The following is a 23,346-nucleotide window of genomic DNA, read 5'->3' as shown; positions in this document are numbered from 1 at the left end:
AGAAAAAAACTGAAGCTCTCTCTCCAGGCTGGAGGAGGTATATCTGCCAGGGGAGGAGCTAACAACTTTTACTAGTGTCAACGCCTCCCAGAGGACATAGCTATACCCATGGTCTCTGTGTCCCCCAATGAATATGGGCAAGAAACTTTTTTTTTTTTAAACATCGCCATATTCTGACCCCCATAAACTTTATATATTAATGTCTACTGAGCTGTGTGGGGACTATTTTTTTGCAGGAAGATCTGTAGTTTTTATTGATACCATTTTGATGCTTGGCATTGCTTTCCTAAGCCATGGAAATCCTATCCATGAATCTCCTGACAAGCAGTTTTGGTTGGCGGTTCTGTTTTGTGGGCCACCACTTAAAGTGAGTCTGTCGCCTCTATATGGCCATATACAGTGCTTACATGGCTCTGTAGCACACCTATACAGGATTGTAACGGTACCTTTGTTCTTTTCTTTAGACTTGCACCAGCAGGAAAAACGAAGTTTAATTCATATGCAAATGAGCACTCGCAAGTGCCCAGGGGCGGCGTTCAGTGTGTAGGTGCCCAGGCTGCTCTGCCTTCTTTTCACTTTACTCCTCCCCAGCCTCTGCCTTTGCCCGCCCTCCAAGTCTCTTGCCTCATCGATAGGGCAAGGGCAAAGGCAGAGGCTGGGGAGGAGTAAAGTGAAAAGAAGGCAGGGCAACCTGGGCACTTACATACTGAACGCCGCCCCTGGGCACTTGCGAGTGCTCATTTGCATATGAATTAAACTTTCTTTTCTTTAGACTTGCACCAGCAGGAAAAACGAAGGTACAGTTACAATCCTGTATAGGTGTGCTACAGAGCCATGTAAGCACTGTATATGGCCATATGGCGGTGACAGGCTCCCTTTAATGGGCTTGTCAAGGATTAGAAAAACATGGCTTCTTTATTCCAAAAACAGTCCCCACACCTGTCCATGGGTTGTGCCTGGTACTGCAACGAATTGGGCTGCTTTCCTCCAGAAAGAGTCACATTCTCCATGGGTTGTCAGGTATTACAGCTGCTTTAACATGAATGAGGCTGAGCTGCAATATCAAACACATCTAGTAAACAGGGGAGTACCACTAATTTTGGAGAAAAGCAGCCATGTTACTAAACCTGTTCAACCCTTGGGTTACTTTCACACCAGCGTTCAAGACATCCAGTGGGCTGTTCCTTTTGGATCCGGCATAGCTGGAAAGTGTCACCTGCCCACCAGAACCCTTTGACTACAATGGGATTCGGCCAGACAAAAAACACAGCGTGCAGCAACTTTTGTCTGGCCGCATCTCAGCATATATTCTGGGGAGCAACCAGATCTTCATCCGTTCCCATTGTAGTCAATATGGTCTGGCCGGCAGGTGGCACTTTACCGTAATGCTGGATCTCCAGAGAACTCTGCCAGGCTGTTATTTGCTGGGACATTCTGACAGATGTCTCTAATGCTGGTGTGAAACTAACCGTAACAGTTTTTGAGTCAACAGAGATTGCATGGCTGGGTGCTTGATTTTTTGTGTCTATATGGGAAACCTCCAAATAAAATGGGTGTCCACAAAGTTTTGGCCACATCGTAGACGTACAAGTTCTCCTTGCAGCCATGTCTCATAGGAAAACTACCTGTGACATCACTGTTCATGGTGTTTTCCCCTGGTTCTGAAACTGAACTTTTTTCTAGCAGATTCTTGTCAGCTCAGTTATCACCACATAAAGTCCACCATAATTTCAACTCTTACGATTCTGGACACACATATTTGGAAATATATATTTTATTAATATTTAACATCAAAAGGAAAATCATGTTTACAGCAGAACGCATTACTTTAACTGTAGCCAAAAAGCTGCAAAAAACAATTAAACAAGCAATATTTAATGAAAGCCGTTGACTAGTGTGCACGGTGAATCAGAAGATGGAAAATGTAAAAGAGGCAGTAAAAGGTGATGGGTTCTCATAACACCACCACAGAACGCCTACTAGATGAGGAGGATGAGGGCAGATTATATGAATGATACCACCTCATCACAGTCCATGGCGAGTAGCGTGGTGGAGGCTCCGATGACGTAGGCGACAGAGAACCAAAATAATTACTAAACAAAACCAAAAATAATTACTAAACCAAAATAGCAGAAAAAACAGGAAGAGAGAGATTCCTAAGGATCCAACCCCTTGGTGCTTCCTGCAACCACCTTCCATGTGTCCTTACAAGCCGTATTGGAGGCTCCCCAATCAGAATCCTTCCACTTGAGCTTTCCTCGGGGAGCACAGACTAAACCTTAGTCAAATCTTAATACAGTTTTTACACAGATTTAGATGGCAACATTATAAAAGATGGTGCCAAGGCTCTGCTCCAATTTTGTGAAGTTGTTGGTGGAGAAACACATATATGGTTCCTCAAAAAATATCATTATTCTTCTTGCAGAGATCCTGCCAAAATAGTCTGATTTTAGGAGAAAATTATGCAAAATAATCTGTGCCGACATGAACATGCTCATTATCTTGTGAAAACACTAGATTTTCACTATGGATTTCATCTTTTTAACGTATAGGGTGAAATTGCCACCTAATTCACAAGATCCAGGACAGAATTTTATGGGTTTTGTGGAGGTATTCTTAAAGGGGTTTTCTGGGAAAATTTTAAAAACAGATCAGAAAGGGATAAGAATTCTAAAAAAGAAAAAGAAAATTAAAAAGGCATTACTCGCCATCATTGATCACCACCGGTCTCCACTTCCAGGTCTTGTCTTGACCCACAGGCCATACCCATGTGTGTCAAGCTGGGATCAGGAAGTGGAGAGCGGCGGGTTCCGGTGGATGACTAAATAATTTATCTTTTTTTGCTTATTGTATATATCCCCAGAAAACCCTACCCAGCCACAGCTGCAGTCTTTTTAGGGGTCGGACATTGCTTTGGAGAAGCACTTGCTTTCTTCCATTCTGTAAAACCGTACAAAAATGTTCAGAAATGCAGGTCTTCTAAAATCGGGTTAGGGTACTTTCACACTTGCGTTGTTTGATTCCGGCAGGCAGTTCCGTTGCCTGAACTGACTGCCTGATCAGGCAAACTGTATGCAAACGGATGTCATTTTTTCTGACTGATCAGGCATTTTTCAGACTGATCAGGATCCTGATCAGTCAGAAAAATGCTCAGATCAGTCCAGAAAAATGCATTGCAATACCGGATCCGTTTTCTCCGGTGTCATCAGGCAAAACGGATCCGTTTTTTTTTTTTTTTTTTCATTTTTAAAGGTCCTGCGCATGCGCAGACCGGAAGGACGGATCCGGCATTCCGGTATTTTGAATGCCGGATCCGGCACTAATACATTCCTATGGAAAAAAATGCCGGATCCGGCATTTCAGGCAAGTCTTCAGTTTTTTTCGCCGGAGATAAAACCGTAGCATGCTACGGTTTTCTCTTTTGCCTGATCAGTCAAAACGACTGAACTGAAGACATCCTGAATGCAAACTGAACGGATTACTCTCCATTCAGAGTGCATGGGGATATGCCTGATCAGTTATTTTCCGGTATAGAGCCCCTGTGACGGAACTCTATGCCGGAAAAGAAAAACGCAAGTGTGAAAGTAGCCTTAGCCATGCGTCAGAATTCAACAGAGGCTGGAATCTTCTCAGACATCCATGTATTACAGGAAATAAAATGCAAAACCAAAAATATTCAAAAATAAGCCATTGATCATTGTGTATTTTACCATTCATTGCACTGTATAGACCACTGTCTTAGGCGATGGCTCCTCACAGAGGTCATGGTGTTCTCATAAAATTAAAAGTCTGTAAGCACAGGGTGAGATTTATGAAAACTGGTGTAAAGGAAAACCCATAGCAACCAAAGGAGCTCTGAAAAATTAAAGGTGGGGTCTGATTGGTTGCTACGGCCAAATAGTATGCAGCACTATGGAGCGCTCTTAAAGGGGTTGTTCAGAATTAGAATAAACAGGTCTAGTATTTTTAGTCTCAGAATAACAGTGCCACTCCTGTCCATGGGATCATATCTGGTATTGTAATTCAGCCTCATTCAAGTGAATGGTAAGTTAGCTGGAATCCCAGACGCTGCCAATGGACAAGAGTGGTGCGGTTTCCAGATGAGAATTTATTTATTCTAATCCTGGCCATTCCCTTTAAATGGGATGGAAAGTTGTAATACTTATAAAATACATTAAAATTAATACACAGAACAAAAGTACAATCATACTTTACATGGTAAAACACTGAGGAAGCAGCTATGTACTATTAAGGAGAGGCCAATAAAAGATCCCTGCACCAATTACTACTGATTCAATGTTATTTTTCTGATCATTTACCATATTCCGGGCTCTTCCCTCCTACATCACACATGTGATTTCTATCCATACGAGAGGGAGGTGACAGTTAAGTTTATTTTCACATTTGCGACACAGCTCACTGGCAGGCAGTACCGTCACAAAAAAGCGTCTGCTGCTTTTTTTTTTTTTAACGACCAAATCCCTGCCTATTTGCCAGGTAGCAGTTGCAGTTGGATGTCCGCAGGACCCCATTATAGTCTATGGGGCTGGTAGGTATTCCGGTAACATCCAGGAATGCTGGACCCGGAGTACACTGCCGAAACAGCCTGCCAAAGAGCTGTGCGCAAATGTGAAAGCAGCCTAAAGCGGTTCACAGGTAACTGATTAGACGCGGAAAATCTGCAGCAGAAACTCACCAAGGGATGCGTGCACACACTGCAGATTTTGTGCAGAAGAGCTGCAGATTACACAAAGTCTCATTCTTGACATTGGAAAGGGTGAAATCCACAAGGACATCCGCAGTATAAATTGACATGCTGCAGATTTAAAACCTGTACCACAGGTCAGTTTCGGCTGCAGATTTTTTTCTGCTTCATGTTGCTGAGAATTGCTGAAAGCTCATTCACTTTGCTGGTACTGTACAATGTTGCAGATTTGACTCCCGAAAACCAGCAACTCAAGTCTGCAGCTAATCAGTCACCCCGGCCTAATACTCCAGAATAAGGGCCAACGCACCACACCGACTATGTATTTTGCGGTCCGCAAGACACGGATCACAAAATATACAAAAAACGTCCGTGTGACATCCGTATTGCATGCTTTTTATTTTTGTGGTTCCATTGTAGAAAATGCTACTACTTGTCCGCAAAATGGACAAGAATAGGACATTGTTCTATCTTTTTTGCGGAACGGCCATCCAGACATATGGAAACTGAAAGCACACGGACGTCATTTCCGTTTTTTTGTGGACCCATTGAAGTGAACGGTTTCCGCATATGGCCCGCAAAAAAGGACATGGAAAAAAATAAAATAAATTGTGTGTGTCTCTATAGGATTAAACTCTGGTCCACGGGCACTGAGCTACAATACAGACAACAGTCCATAGAGGGGCGCTGTTCGTGGAGAAGAAAAATCAGACTCTTTCACAATATCACTGGGTTTTAAAAGAACTCTGTACTTTTAAAGATCTGAAAGCACCTTTTACTTATGTCAGAAGAATACATCATACTAACCTAATCACTGCACATAAATTAGCTGCAATTGTGTATCCGCCCTTTTTCTTTGGCAAAACCACCGCCGTGTATGATTTTAGGAGAAGAAATATAAATCTGCACGATACCATTATACAGTGCCTCCTTTTTTGTGGACAGTCCTTTTAATTATATTGTACATAGCTGCATGGGGCTCAGAGAGCAGGTGGTCACAGCGCCCCCCACAGGAACACAATAACTCCTGCTATCAGATAGGCCTATCAAGCAAGCACTATAGCCATTTACCTTGATGCTTAAATTTTTCTGCTGCCAGCTCTCCAGTCCAAAAGAGACAGGACAGCCGAACCTAGTAAGAAAGCGGTATCAACCTGTGGCCCCCCAAACTGTTCCAAAACCACTGCACTTAGCACATCCTGACCGCCGCAGATGGAGGACCACAGGCTGAGGAGCTCTGAGCAAAGACAGGTTATACATAGATTGCAAAAAGTTGAGGTTCACATTGAGTTAAGTGGTTTCTTCACATTGTTTTCCTTGTAACCTGCATCACTAAAAAAAAACTAAAAAAGCAGCACAAAATATTCACTGTTTAGCGCAAACTAGAACATCATTTTCAATAATAGCATAAAGTAGTCTTGGTTGCACTGACCGATTCGAGTAGGTCTACATGCCCATGTTAAGTCTAGCACTGTGTGAGCTGGTCCTGGCCGCACTGATGAATGCAGTGAGTACACGTATGTTATTGGGTGGCACATGTTCCAAATCACAGCGGGGATTGTGTCCTTTTTTAAAGATCTTCACCTTACTTGTTACAGCTCAGAGCTGAATTCATAGCTCTGCAAGAATTGTAAGCTGAAATCATCCTAGGACAAGGATCAGCTACCTCCAGCACACAGCTGTGTGTGAAACGACGACTTCCCAACACGCACACTTGTTTAGCTGTTCTCGGAACTCCTTGTAGAAGCGAATGGAGCATGCTGGGAGTTGTAGTCTTACAACAGCTGAAGTGCCAGAGTTTCTGATGTCCTGCTTGCTCAGTGTCTGCTAATTTGCACTAGAGTAACTGTGTCTTTATACCAGTGATATAAGAAAGACCAGCGTTAAATGAGCCTGCTAGGGGTGTGTCTGTCGACATGAATGTCTTCAATAGCAACCAGAAGATTGGTGAAGCAGCTCTGGACTTATAACACGGGCTGTCACTCACCATCAGTACAAGAGAAGTGAATTATAATAGGTGAACACAAGATTTCTGACAGGATTTATAAATTTCACAGCCTGAAAAATGATGCAAATTTTAGCACAAATCTACGCCTGCTCATTGCAGACGCGCAAAATTTCATTAAAAAGGCGTGTACCTTTCAATAACTTTCCTGCAACTTAATCTCAAAGTACTTTATTTAAGACTTGCATATAAAAAAAATGCCAATCTTAATAATGTGGGGCCTATGTCTAGAAGTAAACCGAAAACTACTTATTAGAAGACTGGATTCTTGTACGGTGAAAAAAGTTTCTCTGCTCCTGAAGAAGGGACCTGTTTCCCAATGATACAACACTATAGGATATCCAAAAACCAATCTCAGAGAGAGGGGAAACTATAGCAAGACACTGGGCTATCACACCGTGGCGTGAAGAATCTGAAGAGCCGGGTTGGTGTGGGTCAAAGCCATGACATGACAAGAAGGTATGCAGAGAGGACCAGGTAAAAATGGATTGACGGGTGTGTTGGAAGGACCTCCTCGTGGAAGGGCCTATAATAATAATAATAATAAAATAAAGGATGGTTGCTAGGAGCCAACCTAAGCCTAACACAAGGCTTACACATTATGGAGGATGCAAATACAGTTTAGAAAATAATCGATGGCAGAACACCACAACCAATGGTCAAGCCTGTCCATGTATTACGACAGATGTTACTGAGAAAAAACATGCAGCAGACACGATGAAGATGCGAGAAGTCCTGCCACAGTACATACACTAGCAGAACCCATTCCTTGAGACAGGAGATCATCCACGGGGTTTGGACCTTTCCGCTTTTGGTTTCAGTTGTCCATTGAAATGAAGGTCAAGTCATTATCGTAAGAAGGGCTTTTGTGTGATTTTAGGATGACACTGGTATTACTGCACCAGGGCCACGGTCCATCCGGAGGGAAGATCAGAAACAACATCATTTGGCTGCAAAATCAAATAAAATTCCCTCTTTTTATTTCCTATGGTCAAGCCGCTGTGAGAGTGGCGCCAAAATATGTAAAATGGCAACCAAATAACTTCCTTTTTTTCTTCCACAGCTAGGACGTTCTATGGTTCTGCACACAAATATAGTAATGGGTTTATAACCCCAGCATGTGAGATGCAAAATTTAACTGGGTATAACGACACGATAACAGATCGTCTAGAGCAGCGGTACAGCCATGTCCTGCTGTCCAGAGGTTCTTGGAATGTACTTATCCTACCATACAAAAGTGCTTTATTGTGTACTGTAGGGAAAAAACTCAAGGGTTGCAGCAGCCTTGTGGCAAAATCCCAGGACTGTGCGATGGCGTGGAGACACTATGACACAGCAGAAGATTTCGGATGATGTTTTTATGGACACAAAGGTTTACAAGCTTATACTTCTCTGGCTCAGGGTTGTTCAGGATCTTCCGATGGGCCTGACGCAAGTACTGTTGCATGTTTGAAATACACCTTGAAAGCTCCTTTAATGGCAACAAAAAGCAATACCACCCTGCAAAAGAAGACATGCCAACGTAAGAGAGGGCGCTGAAAAGAAGGGCACAATGTTTAACTCGGTCATCACTGGGCACTCTGGAATCCCTTGTTGCTGTTGAATGGCCACAGCACCGAAGTGCCTAAAGGTGTCCAGCTGGAAGTACATGGTGCCCATCAGGCACCATCATCCAGGGGTCATTACCAATAACCTGTCCTGTGTAAAGGTGCCACAAATCACCTGACCACCAGCTTGTGCACATCATTCATGGGTCGCTAAAATCATTGGGCAGCACATCGCCCCTGTGTAGACACAATTTCCTGGCACATGTGTGCACCTTTTAAACACAAAACATAATTTAGTTGCAATCTGCCGTTTTTATGCACCCTCCCCGCTTACCAAAAAACAGGGGAGTGGTGTGGACAATGGTCATTAGCCCACGGCTCATTGATCATGATTTATGTCAGAAAAGTGGTGTAAAGATGACTGCAATCCACACTCCAGCTACACGACAGGGGGTGCAGGGGACATCAAGACCGGCACAGCATATCCCTCGAATCTTTGATCACTGTAGCAATCGTTATCTCGCCATACAGAGGAGAGGATATCTATAACTAAATGGCACTCTACTGGTAACAGACGTACTTTGAAGCTGCCCATACTAAGCAATAAGGATGGTGGGATGTAGGGGTGGGCGATATGGCCTAAAATCTATATTGCAATATAATTTTAAGCATGTGCGATATGAGATATATATTGCAATATATTGTTGTTTTCTATAGTTGGGGGGGGTGTTGAAACTTTTTTTTTTACTTTTTATTTAATAACTATTAGCCTCCTTAAGGGCTAGAACCCTTGTCATATTCACCCTAATAGAGCTCTAATCAGGGTGAATAGGACCTTTACCACTCTCCCTGCTGCCCTGTGCTTTGTGCACACAACAGCAGGGAGCTGACCATGGCAGCCAGCCTCATGTGCCCCCCAGCCTCTCATCAGCCCCCTCTGGTAACTCAAACCCACCCCCCCCTCCCTCGTATTAATCATTGGTGCCAGTGGCCACAGGGTCCCCCTCCTCCCCCCATCATTGGTGGCAGTGGGCAGTTCCGATCGGAGTCCCAGCAGTGTAATGCTGGGGCTCCGATCGGTTACCATGGCAGCCAGGACGCTACTGAAGTCCTGGCTGCCATAGTATGTAAGTGAGCAGCATTATACTCACGTGCGCCGTGGCCGCTCCTTCTCATAGGTCTGTGCGGCGCATTGCTAATGCTACAAGCATTAGCAATGCGCCGCACAGACAGAAGGAGCACCGGCGGCCACAGCGCACGCGAGTATAATGCTGCTCACTTACATACCATGGCAGCCAGGACTTCAGTAGCGTCCTGGCTGCCATGGTAACCGATCGGAGCCCCAGCATTACACTGCTGGGACTCCGATCGGAACTGCCCACTGCCACCAATGCAGAGACTGAAGAACATTCCCGGCACCCGACCTCTGACAGGACGCTGTGATCCGCGCGATTAACCCCTCAACTGAGGGGTTAATTGCGGCGGATAGCAGCGTGCAGTCATAGGGGCCGGGATATGGACGGGACATGAACGCTACGTTGGTATTCAGGCATTCATTGGTGGCGCAGTGGCCACAGTCCCTCCCCTCCTCCTCCTACTCTGTTCTTATTGGTGGCCAGCGGCAGCCGCGCACAGTGGGGAAGGGAGGGACTCCCTCCTTCTCCACTGTGCCGGCTCAGGAGAACATGGAGGGCGCCGAGAGCGCGATCATTCACTACCGCTCCGTGGTCATATCGCGGTCCGGCGATATGCACAAAATCCATATCGTGGCACAAATTTATATCGCCTATATCGCCCACCCCTAGTGGGATGTCTGCAGGTCCACAGACCCACCTGAACATGAACTCTTACTATAACCAAACATACCCCTGTTGACCTTTAGGCTAGCGGTACACAATAACCGTGGTTGCACGCACTTGTACCCGTACTGTGACAGAGCCAGTCCTTTTATTCAACATTTTTCCTCACTGGACACTACTGGCCTATCTCCTGTGGCATTAGCATGTCTCTTTTAGCATGATAGTCACATATCTGCGATTGAAAATGTATGAGTGTCTGAATGCATCAGCAAGCTGGCTGCAGCAGGCACGTCTCAATAATGCAACTCAATTGCTTTTCTCAAGACACGCGACCAAAGCCACCAAGTGGCCTTCTTCTTATAAACCCTTGATAAAAAGGTACAAACTATTTTGCATTATACTATTATGTCAAGGATAAAAGACTGTGCGAGACATGAAGACCATGTCTTTGCGCAAAATCTGCCCGGAATTGTAGATATATGGGGTTTAAACTGCTGTTCCTTGCTCGCAATTAGTGATGAGCGAAGCAAGCTTCGGATCCTAAATCAAAGTCGCTTCACTCAAAACTTGGATTAAATGCTGTACAAAGATCCGTCCAGAACGCGTTAAAATCAATGGCTCCGATGAGGCGAAGTAGGCGAGACTTAGTTGAATAACTTCGGTATTGATTTTTAAAGTGGAAAACCACTGGCACCTCGGAACCAAAGCAGAGTTCAGATCCAAGTTTTTTAAGTGGTTTTTCCATCAAATATCAAAGTCATCTCATGAAGTCTTGCCGAGACTTCGCGATAGTTGACTTTGCCTCATCAGATCCTGTACATTTAAATGCTGTACCGGAGACGGATCTCCGTCTTGAGCGAAGCAACTTCGGATCTAGGATCCGAAGCTCGCTTCGCTCATCCCTACTAGCAATCTTCTAGTAGAGACTAGTGTTGAGTGAACTTCTGTTAGGCGCACAAGGTTTGCTTTATCTAAGAATTACCTTATGGATTACCGCTACCACGGACCATAAGTTTTATGGTCACGTGGTAGCAGAATCCACAGATACCCGAACCTTGTGCGCCGAACTTGAAAACCGAAGTTTGCTCATCCCTGGTAGAGACTACAGAAGTGGAGAAGTCCTGGGGCACAGTTATCTAAATGACTGATGTGTGCCCTCTGATGCAATCCATGCCTTACAGTGGCAACAGATATTTGTTAGCTGGGTCTGTCAAACCATTTCTGATAACGGCATGCAATGTTTTCTATGGACACATGACTTCTGCTGCATGGCAAGTGTGAACATATCCTAAAAGAAATGCAAAGTTAAAGGGGTTGTCTCATCTTGCTGGTTACTAAGGCGAGATGAGACTCCGCTCTGACCACCAGGTGGCGGGGAAACAGCAGAGCAGGATGGCACTCACTGATTCAGTACCTCCAGTGCAATGGGAACTACTAAAGCACCAAGCGACTAAAGATCTGGTCAATTAGCGGTAGACTTACAGTTACGTGCGCAATGACCATATATGGATGGTAGGAGATTTCCTCATACAATCACTTTATATAGTTGCATACGTTCATACAGAGGATCCTTACCAAAATTGTCCTTTGCAGGTTGGAATTTAACACATGCATGACCATCAGTTTGCCAACTATTGTGGCAATGGTGGGGAAAGACTAGCGCTCCACACAGTATGCGGGGTAGCAGAGACGTGATCTGCTAGAGGGTTAGCTTCACGCGGGCACCGGGAACTGGACATCCAATTCCTATGTAGATTGAAAATAATGCAAGGAGTTCATTGAGTGCAGTTATAATATCGATCTCAGTAGCCGGTAATTATTACATAATTACTATCCAAATAGTAGGTTGCAATCTACATGGATTTCACAGCAGAGACTAGTAGAGCTCGATGTTCAGTCAATAAGCTATTCTTATGTAGAAGAGGGAAAGCTGCCTCCTCGTAGGTTTGTAGTATAGGGTAGAGGACAGACATGGGGGCACAAGGAGAAGTACACGATAACAGGGACAGTTCTATTCTTTTTCGGGATGGTACCATGTATGAGTGGAGAATCGGTGCATTTCCTTGCTCCGATGCCCCCATTAGCTTGCGCAGCCATCGCAAGGTCTGTTTGTTGTGAGCCGTGACATACCAGGCTTCCCATCAGTGTGCTAGGCGGAGCCCTCCGCCTAGCAGGGAGCCCAGTGATGTCACCAGCACACATGGGCGGTGTTATAGCACTATTCTGGGCGCTTTTAGAGGTGGGTACTAGTGATACTCATCTCTAAAACCCTTCCAGAACAGTGCTAGATTCCGCCATTTGTACCGGTGATGTCACCAGGCTCCCTGCTAGGTGGAAGTGTCCGCCTAGCATACTGATGTGAAGCCCAGCACATCAGTGGCTCACAACAAACAGACCTTGCCCTATGCTATGTGGCACAAGCCAAGAGGAGCATCGGAGCAAGGAAATGCGCCGATTCTCCACTCATACATAGTAAAGGAGTGAAGAGCTGAACCCGGAAAACCCCTTTAAGGGTGGAAAAATAAATGCCAATCAGCTCACTGCCACGGATCCTTAGGAGAAGCAAATCCACATTGTAGAAACAAAGTAGCGGTCCAGCACTCGGGTCTTGGATAAAACCATAGATTTTTTTATTTTCAAATATCTAAAAAATTAAAAGTTCTAATGGCACACAGCATGACATCTCCCCCACACCATTCAACGCCTTTCGGACTGTACTCAGTCCGAAACGCGTCTTGACTGGTGTGGGGAGATGTCCTGCTGTGTGCATTTTGCACTTTTTTTTTTTTAAAGATATTTGAAAATAAAAAAAAAAATGATGGTTTTATCCAAGACCCCTTAAAGGTGGTTTCATATCACGTCGATTTTATTTTTTATTTTCAGGTGTTTCCCCTTAGACTTACAAGCCAAAAAAACCGCAAAAATAAAGACATAAATAAACTTTATGTATTCTACATGTACAGGTACCACAGCATGAGCATGCATGCCAGGTCTATTTGGAATTAGCTTTTTGGCCTTCATTTATCAACCTTTCATGTTACTTTACCTGGGAAATATGCTGTTAAGTATCTGCAATTTGTTGGAGTATTTGCGCCAGAGTCTGAGCACGTAATCTTCCAGCGGATCATTTTGCCTAGGATCAACATAACAGGGATGGTGGGAAGCCCCAATCAGCAGGAACAGGGGATCGGCACGCTCCATAACATCTAGGCCTTCCTTGTGGCCAACAACCCTGGAGAATAAAAGACCAACATGGTGGACAGGCTATAGCCATAAGGAGACAAATCATGTAGACTTCAATAAAAGCGGAAAATCCACAGAGTTGGTGGGCAGGGTACAGTCCCTCTAAGCATACTGCAGCGTATATGGAGCTAAAACCACCATACGTCGAAGGGCTTGACTGGTTAAGACACCAATGGTTTGTTAAAAGGGTTCCCTTTGACATTTAAAGGGGTCATGCCATCTGAAATTTAAGGCATGTGAACAGGACCGGCTCCTTTCTCAAGAATGGGGTGCTTGGATATAGTACAAAGTTACATAGCAATGAATTGAAAAGGGAGCAAGCATGTGCAGAGTCTTCTCCCCGCTCTTGAAAAGGCATTGTGTCCCCGAGGTGGCCCTGCACCTATCACACATTTTAGGGCATATCCTGTGAATATATAGCATAAATGTCCAGATGAGGAAAAACCTCTTTAAAGGGGTTCAGCTCTGAACCCGGACATATCCCCTTCTTCACCCAGGCAGTCCCCCTGATATGAGCATTAGAGTATTTCATGCTCTGATGCTCTCCCTTTTCCTTGCGCTGAGTCGCACAGGGAAAGGGCTTTTTGAGCAGAATCCGTTAAAACAGCCTAGGGCGGCCTCTATAGACTGCCCCATTAGTTGCCGGTGACGTCACCAGGAACACTAAGGCTGGGTTCACACTTGAGCGCACTTTATATGCGCGTTTAACGCGCGTTTATATGCGCGTATTTTGCAATAGTAAACGCGCGTTTGACTGCAGTGTCCTATGGCCACAAACGCGCGGCAAAACGCCCCAAAGAAGCTCAATAACTTGTTTAAGCGTAGGGGCGTTTTTCAGCGCGTTCAAACGCGCCTGTAAAACGCTCAAGTGAGAACCAGGGCATAGGGAAGCATTGGTTTTCATGTGTTGAGCGTTTTTACAGCGCGTTTTTGAACGCGCTGTATAAAACGCTCAAGTGTGAACCCAGCCTAAGTTTGTAGACCAAAAAAAGCCCTTGCCCTGCTCTATACAGCGCAGGGCAAGGGAGAGCGTGCAATGTTCCGATGCTCATCTCAGAGGAGGCTGCCTGGGGGAAGAAGGGGACATGTCACAGCCCTTTAAAAAGCACACAGCCGCTCTAAATTGCACTTTTTGGTGGAGTCTGCAAAAACACCATCTCATTTGTGGTCCAAGTCACTGGGGCTCCTTGACAAAGTCAGGACTCGTGGCAAGTACTGCGCTACAAGGAGTCCTCTATAATGTACATTTAGTGGCAAAGGCTGGTCGAAACGGTCACAGGAACCAAGAGAACATATATTTTACTGCATTCTTCTTAAAAACAGATGAACTCTTGTTTTTATGCCAATATGCATCTTGCAAATGGGGTCATAATTTACTGGGTGAATAAAGCCAGCACTTTCAAAATCAAATAAAAAGCTTACAGAATCAATTCCACTTGTTACACACAGCCTACGTGACATTTCGGACAAAGGTGCCCCATCCCCCGCCATATAAAGCGGTGACATAATTTGGATTACGCACAAAACATTAACCTACAGTGAAAAGTCAAGAGATCACTGAATATTACAAAACTTGGAGGCTAAAATATTTAACACCCTAATTGCAAGGTTTCTACGCTGAATTCCCAGTCATCATCTTGGTCGCCTGTCGGAGCACTTTGTTTCATCACCATGGTGACTGGGGCGGCAGCGATATTTGACATAAAGGGCACTGCAGCTGCATCCAAGGTCTTGATATTGAGCTCGATTTACAGGCAAAAAGCTAGAAAATGATTATGGCTTAGTGCTGATGCTATAATTACTTTCACACTGCTCGCATGCAGTATTTTTTTTACAATAATATTGATTGAAGAAAATCCTACAGATCTCCGAAACGCAAGTCTGCGCCACGGACTTTATGCACGGTTATTTCCCTGAAGCGCAGTGCCTTAGGAGTCATGTCCATCCCCATAACATGCAAACTTAAGCTACTTTCACACTCACGTTTTGTGCGGATTCCGTCATGGACGGATCCGTTCAGATAGTACAACCGTCTGCATCCGTTTAGAACGGATCGTTTATATTATCTGTAACCTAGCCATGACGGATCAGTCTGAACACTATTGAAAGTCAATGGAGGACGGATCCGTTTTCTATTGTGCCATATTGTGTCAGTGATCCATCCCCATAGACTTACATTGTGTACCAGGACGGATCCGTTTTCTATTGTGCCAGATTGTGTCAGTGATCTATCCCCATTGACTTACATTGTGTGCCCAGGACGGAATCCATTTGCTCAGTTTCATCGGACGGACACCAAAATGCTGCAAGCGTTTTGGTGGCAGCCTCCAAAGCGGAATGGAGACGGAACTGATGCATTCTGAGCAGATCCTTTTCCTTTCAGAATACATTAGAATGCAAACTGATCCGTTTTGGACCGCTTGTGAGAGAGCCCTGAACGGATCTCACAAACGGAAAGCCAAAACGCCAGTGTGAAAGACTTAGAATGTACACACCTCTTAATCACTGAATTTGTTGTGTTTTGTTCAGTCCCCATTACCACAGGTGTATAAAATCCAGCTCCCAGCCCTTGCAGTATGCCTTTACTAACATTTGGAAAGAATGGACCATTCTAAAGAGCTCAATGGATTCCAGCGTGGTCCTGTGATAGGACGTCATCACTGCCACAAGTCATTCATGAAATTCCTTCCCTTCTAGATATTCCACCTTTACCTTTTAAGCTGGGGCATAACTACCATAGCGGCAGACCATGCGACTGTTATGGGGCCCAGGGCAAGAGGGGGCCCAGTCTTAGTTGGGATTATCTCTTCTATTGGAGGTGAAAATTTGGTCAGGACTTTACCCTCTAAAAGGAACAACTTTTAGCAATTGAGGCAGTGAAAAAAGACTAAAGGGTAATTGAAAGGGGTTTAGAAGAAACCCCTTCTGTCTTGTGTGAGGGGCCTGGTTGATCCTTGCTTTGGGGCCCTTACGTCTCTATGTACGCCACTGACTTTAAAGTGCTATTAAAGGGGTATTCCCATCACAGACAATGGGGCATATCGCTAGGATATGCCCACATTGTCTGATAGGTGCAGGTCCCACCTCTGGGACCCGCACCTACAATGAGAACGGAGCGGGGAAATTAACAGAGGGCACACTGCGCATGCACAGCCGCCCTCCATTCCTTTCTATGGGGCCGACAAAAACAGCCACTCACACACAGAACTAGAGATTTCTCTAATAAGTGGCCTTACAGTATGCAATGCCCCCTCCCAATTGCCTTCTCCATTGTCCATATAAAGATACAGGTATATATTTCTATGAGTTTCTAAGTAAAGATGAACCAATCTAACATGTCTGGCCCGATTCACCCACTTCTCTATAATGGCTCTACACCGGCACAGAGGAGGAAGGGAGCAGGGAAGCTACTGAGCATGTCTGTTCCACCAATGAATGCAGGAGAAGGTAGACCAGATTTTGGCTACAGGGGGAACAGCAGGGGGCAATAAAAAAAAAAAAAAAAAGTAATGTGCATAAACTATTTTTATTCTATATACCATATTTTTCAGACTATAAGACGCGCAAGGAAAAATCTGAGGCTATGTACTGCCCCGATGTCTACATTAGCAGATTGCTTGGGCTGAGTGTGCAAGGGTTGCCTAGGCAACCATGACCCGCAGAGAACACTCACTGTCTGCAGAGCTCGGGCAGCAGGCTGCGTTAACCACTCATATCTCTGGATCGGGAGCAGCTATAGATATAGCCCTGTTTGAAAGCCGATAGTCTAAGCTTTAAAACATGAGAATCACAGCATTATCCTTGATAATTTGGGGGGATGTAGCTGTTAGAAATCAGGTTGGGAATGATGGCAGGTGAAAGCTTTCCCCTGCTTTCACTCCTGACCCAATTTCTAACAGCTATATTTCCCAATGTAGTGGAGAGAATGCCGTGATTCTGATCTTTTTTTAAAGCTTAGACTGTCAGCTTTCAAACCAGACCATGCTTATAGCTGCTCCCAATCTGGAGATATGAGTGGTTAAAGTAGCCCTCCTGCTTTAGCAGTTTGTGACCCAAGTCAGCTGGAAAGGGGTTTAAGTTATCCTCCCCTGTGAGTTTTTCCTCTCATATTCTAGGCACTTATGGGGTATACATTGGGTGGCTCTTTATTCTTATTTTTTTCCTTTTACAAGCATAATTTAAGACCTGTCACCTCTCCTGACATGCCTGTTTTATTAGCTGAATGCATTCCCCATGTAATAACAATTCTGGAGCATCTATTCTTATGGCTCTATGTTGTGCAATTCCTTTATTATTTCAAATAAAAATGATGAATGAATTGCTAGCAGTCTGCAGTAAGGGTACAGAGGGGGGTCTGTCCCTGCACAGTCTCACTCTATTCAGTCTGTGCTGCCACTATCAGACTGTTGCAGGGACACATCCACAACTGGTTACCGCCCCTCTGTACCCTTACTGCAGACTGCTAGCAATTCATTCATAATTTTTATTTGAAATAATAAAGGAATTGCACAACATAGAGACATAAGAATAGATGTTCCAGAAATGTTATTACATGGGGAATGCATTCAGCTAATAAAACAGGCAGGTCAGGAGAGGTGAAAGGTCCTCTTAAAATGTTATTTACATTAAAGGGGTTTATCCATCTGAGACAATGGAGGCATATCGCTAGGATGTGTCTTTATTGTCTGATAGGTGCGGGTCTCACCTCTGGGACCCCGCACCTACACAGAGAACGGAGCAGGGAAGATGGTGGCCGGAGGATCCGGGTTTTCCCAGGTCCAGCCACACCAAGTGCTCTCCTCATAGTAGTGAATGCAAGCACACTGCACTTAAGCGGGCCACAGCTCCTATTCATTTCTATATGGCCGACGGAAATAGCCGAGCCAGTGCTCGGCTATTTTTGTCAGCCCTATAAAAGTCAATTGAGGGCGGTTGAAAAATAAATAGTGCGCCCTCCACAACTTTCAGGGCTCTGTTCTCAGTGTAGGTGCAGGACGCGTCTTATAGTCCAAGAAATATGGTATATTGCAATAATACTTCATTTGAAATTACCTATTCATTGCATTAGCAATATTTTTCATGGTTTAACTTCTTTAATAGAAAGTTAAACATGTGCTTTCCATATGACCTATGAGGGAAAATGTTGTAGAGGATGTTCACCTGCTTAGGGCCACAAAGAGCAATTGACAATCCCCAATATTCTGCTTTCTAACGACTGGTTTTGAGCCATGGAGGCTTTCAGAAGGAATGTCTAATGATCAGAAACCTGAAATGTGTTCTACATTTCCTCAGTAGCACATATGGCGTTGTCGTCAGGATGTATAACGAAGCACTGGAGAGCGTTAAATACTTAATGGGCTGCCAAAACCTCACAAAGCATCAGGAAAACAACCATTGTGCATCTTCTCTCCTCGATGTGGTCTACGTGAGTAATCAGTTATATATTTGCTATGCAAATACACACAATGGGAGCTCAAAGAAACTGGCAGAAAATCAAAGTCAACATTGACATAATTAGCACAGATGTTAATTAACAATGATAATCATGCTTAACATTTTCTTTTTAGATTTTGATTACTCATTACCAGAAGGAGATTTTATACTTTAAGGTTTAAACAAAGGAAATTTATGGTTTTATGGTTCATTTGGTGTTCTAGAAACCGGAGCAGAGAAGATCTGAGTAGTCGAGAGCGCTCAGCATGAAGAGACTGTCAGGTACAGAGTGCTCTCAATGCCAGAAGTGCAGCCCACAAACCAAATCTTTCCTACACAAAGTGTGAGGACACCAATAAGCTATTTTTATTCAACACCGTAAAATATGGTGATGCTGGAGAACAGTGTCTTACACATTTTGTACAGAATATTTATGGACACTGCCAATATAATCTAGAAGCTTATTTCTGTCCCATCATTATTTATCAGTCATCACATGCATCCTAAAGAAGCACACTTGCCATCTACATGCTGTTAACAACAAGCCAGTAAAGAGTTGAGACATTTATTTATATAGTATGGTGCCAACTGGTGTTCAAAGTATACAGGAATGTGCACATCCATCTACTGAACTGAGTGCTGGTCGACATGCTCAGACAGCCGTCCTCCCTACAGCCAAGTCCTCACATACTGCTGATCTGTTCACTGCCGTGCAGCCAAGAGAAATAGCTAGCACGATTTGTCATGAGAGGAAGAGAGCTTCTGCAGTAGCATGGCAGTATAGCTGCAGGGTGTAAGAAGGGGGCTTTATTTTCAGCTGCCAGAGGGGGAAGGAGTCTGATTCTGTCCACCTGAAGCAGTACAGATTAGCAGCAGCACCGTGAGTGACACGCCGAAGCAAAAAGAATGATGGAGAGCATTTTTATTTGCATCAAAACACTTAAGGTTACTTTAAAATGGTTATTAAATACACTTCAGGACTCTGAATAAAAGGATTCAGGAGATGACCACTTTAACTTACAAAAGGTTCTTGCTAATTAGATGACTGAATCATCCAGGACGGAGCCCTATTTGTACAGTCTGTCTGCTCAGGGGTAGGAAAGGAACTGTCCAAGTTACCTTTATTTTAAAGTATTTAAAAGGGAATGTGTCCATAGGCAACAACCTATTGTTTAAATCATGTTTTTATGTTAAAACATATTTTAAAGAATTTATGATATTTTCAGTGTCCATGTCATTAACTATATTTAAAAAAAATAAAAATCCTACAGTTTTTGCACTGCACTAATAGGTGCCACTCTTTGGTCTGTACAGATCACTTTACTGCAGTTATCGGCTTATCTGTTATTTTAATCCTGCCTGTAATGATATCACCTCTGTATGGATAAAACAGGATCAACCAGTCACAATAGAGGATTGTCAAAGATGAATCTATTCATTATACAAAGACCACTGCACAGAGTATGCCTAGAAAACTCTCCCATAGAAGTCAATAGGGTCCCCTCCTGACCATAGTGTCTATGGACCATGTGGCTGCAGTAAAGCAATTTTCTTAATGGTGTTAAGAACAGCTCAGGCAAGATGGCCGCCTCCATAATCGTGTTAGGGAAACAGAATTAAAAAGTACCGTATATGTGTTGCTATCTGGTTTAAACTGGCAGATAAAATTTTTGGTGACACATTTCCTTTAATGGCCCAAGATAAGAAGGTGAAGAAATACTTTCAAGTGGATCCCTACTGCAGAGAAGAGATGAAGTTGTGGCCCGCACCTCTGAGGGATACTAGAAGAAGGGTTGCCTTGAGTGATTTGCATGTTAACCCAAGTAGCAAGGGGAGCTGGTTCTGAGGCCAGCCCCTGAGGAGCACTCATTGGAACAAGGATCTGGAGCATTGCTGCCCCTTTTGGCCAGTAAGTTGATTTCTAGTGTTGAGCGAAGTGAAGTTAGGATGCTTCAGCCGAAGTCGCTTCTTTCAAAACTTCCGAATAATACTGTATGGAGATTCGTCTCTATACAGTATTAGAATGTAAGGGCTCCTATGAGCCGAAGTTATTCAGGAAGTTGCGCGTGACTTGAATAACTTCGGTAGTTAAAGTGGAAGTTTTAAAGTGGAAAACCACTTTAAAACTTGAAACCGAACTCTGCTTCTAATTCAGTTTGAATGAAGCACGCAAAGTCAATTTGCTCAACACTTGATTTCTTCTGAGCATTGTCATAATTTCATTGTTAGATAACTTGCCTGAATGGATTAGATCTGATTTCATGGACAGTTTTTTATTCCTTTGTGTCAGGTTTTTGTCTGGTCTACTTTCTGTTCATGCCACTTCCTCCACACTTTCCCAGTGTAACCAACAATCAAATGCTGTCAGATACAACAGCATCCCATCTATTAAAAGGTATACTCCGATTACAACAAGCAGTCCCCTATCCACTGGAAGAACTGTTAGGGTCAGACTTCTAGGTCCCCTAAAGCATGTTCGACCACCGTTCTAGTCACATGGGTGACCACAGGACTCCCATTCTCATGATCTGTGGGGGTCAGAGCAGCTATCCTTTAACAACTAACCTTTATCCACTTATAATACATAATACTGCCATAAGCTAGAGAGGAGAGCCTTTGGAAGGGCTGATTGATTCAGGTGGACTTGTGGCATCGATTAGACCAGTGGTGCCCAACCATTTTTCGTCTGAGGGCCGCACTAGACTTGGTATAAATTTCGCGGGCCGGAACCAGGTAGCTTTGCCAGAAAGAAATGCAACCGCTGTGAAGGGGGCGCAACCGCTGTGAAGGGGGCACATATCTGGGCACAACCGCTGTGAAGGGGGCACATATCTGGGCACAACCGCTGTGAAGGGGGCACATATCTGGGCACAACCGCTGTGAAGGGGGCACATATCTGGGCACAACCGCTGTGAAGGGGGCACATATCTGGGCCCAACCACTGTGAAGGGGGCACATATCTGGGCACAACCACTGTGAAGGGGGCACATATCTGGGCACAACCGCTGTGAAGGGGGCACATATCCTAGCTAATTTATTCACTGCACTTGCCTCTGTGAAATTGAAGAGAAGCGCTGTAATCTCGCACAGGCGCACTGGCAGAGGCCAGGAAGATGGTGCATGCGCACTTCGATGCCTCTGCCAGTGCGCCTGTGCGAGATTACGGCGCTTCTCTTCAATTTCACAGAGGCAAGTGCAGTAAATAAATTAGCTAGGAGGCGGCGCTGGGCGGGGAGATTGCATCGCTTAGATGCCTGTGCCGTTCGCAGCCCGCCCTGCGCTGATATAGTGTTGTTACTGCGCGGGCCGCATGACACGCCTTCGCGGGCCGCATTTGGCCCACGGGCCGTAGGTTGGGCATCACTGCATTAGACCATATATATCGGGTTGCTGCAGCACCAACTGTATTGACAAGTCTAGTCAACTGATTATGCTTCTACCTCTTTCTGAAAACTGAAAGGAGAGTGATATTCTTTAAACAATCTGTATTTTTGTGTGTCCTGATATCTATGGTTAAATTACAGTTTGTGGACACACGTCCACGCTTCACCTCATTGCTTGTGTGCTCCATACATATCATATGCATCAAAAACAGTCTAAAGCTGGCACTTAGAGGATAAATCTGCAATCCTTATCCTGGCCGATCTAATATGTTATAAAGGCGTATGTGGTTCTATCAAATGATCTGACAGCACACAGTAGGGAGACCTCTCCTTCGGGTAAGGTATGGCTTCTTCCAACTGCTGGCAGCAGAAGCTTGTCTGGCCACACGCCACGTCTCGCACAGCTGTCTATTAATCTGCACATCTATGATTATACCCTTAGAGAGAAAACATCTGTAGCGATTACTATGGGAATATACAGTGAAAACATCTGCTAGCAATAACCCTGCATTTTTCAGAACATCTTGAGGCTGGTAATTAAAATGCATCTTATGTAAAAATGCGCCCTGGTGGCACATACAGTTGAGGGCTGGGCTGCTGTACCCTTCTGTTGTCACATGAAACTACTACTACGAAAAGAGATTTACTGGAAGAGATAAAAAGACAACTTAAAGGGGTTGTCCTACGAACAATATTCTACAGTTTTCAAACCAGCACCTGGATCTAAATACTTTTGTAATTGAATGTAATAAAACAATTGTGTATAGCCACTGAGTTATTCAATAAAATGTATCTGTATAGGGCCACTTAATTTCTTATTTGTCCTGCTCACCGAGATGGCCGCACATGCTCAGTTTCATCCTTCAATTGCCTCCTGAGCTGTGATAGGGAGAGCTGAGACACACCCCCTGAGCTGTGATAGGGAGAGCACAGACACGCCTCCTGAGCTGCAGCAGAATAGACACTCCCCTTGAGCTGTCAGCTTGATATAAATCTAGCAAAGCAATAAATGGGGAGATCTCTGGATCCATGTGAGGTACAGGGCTGGTTCTAGCTTTGTTAGAAAGAGATTATCATGTACTGTACGATGTCTGATTTTCATTTTTTACAGTATTTATCTGATAACCCAGTCAGGTTCTTAGATTCTGAAACTGGTATTATGGATCTATTCCAGCACTGCCACTGGTAAAGAGTAATCTGTTAGGATCTGTTCACACCTAAACATGGCTAC

General features: G+C 44.3%; 1 protein-coding gene and 1 long non-coding RNA gene across 2 annotated transcripts in view; one reads left to right on the top strand and one right to left on the bottom strand.

Moving 5' to 3' along the window:
* Positions 1-1,765: 1,765 nt before the first annotated feature.
* LOC121006131 lies at positions 1,766-4,469 on the top strand. The gene is made up of 2 exons (XR_005780025.1): positions 1,766-2,989; positions 3,586-4,469. It is a non-coding gene; the product is annotated as an uncharacterized LOC121006131 (long non-coding RNA).
* A 380-nt stretch (positions 4,470-4,849) lies between these two features.
* The window catches only part of MARCHF5 (membrane associated ring-CH-type finger 5), a 74,923-nt gene continuing 56,426 nt past the window's right edge, over positions 4,850-23,346 (bottom strand). Inside the window, 10 exon segments of the mRNA XM_040439072.1 lie at positions 4,850-8,157; positions 8,159-8,197; positions 8,199-8,210; positions 11,632-11,709; positions 11,711-11,734; positions 11,736-11,782; positions 11,785-11,802; positions 13,086-13,172; positions 13,175-13,223; positions 13,225-13,288. Of these exon segments, the coding sequence (XP_040295006.1) occupies positions 7,978-8,157; positions 8,159-8,197; positions 8,199-8,210; positions 11,632-11,709; positions 11,711-11,734; positions 11,736-11,782; positions 11,785-11,802; positions 13,086-13,172; positions 13,175-13,223; positions 13,225-13,288 (598 nt within the window). The 3' untranslated portion in view covers positions 4,850-7,977.

The sequence above is a fragment of the Bufo bufo genome, chromosome 6 (assembly GCF_905171765.1).
Source record: "Bufo bufo chromosome 6, aBufBuf1.1, whole genome shotgun sequence".
Classification (NCBI taxonomy): domain Eukaryota; kingdom Metazoa; phylum Chordata; class Amphibia; order Anura; family Bufonidae; genus Bufo; species Bufo bufo.
This window is presented reverse-complemented; position numbering and strand designations above follow the sequence as displayed.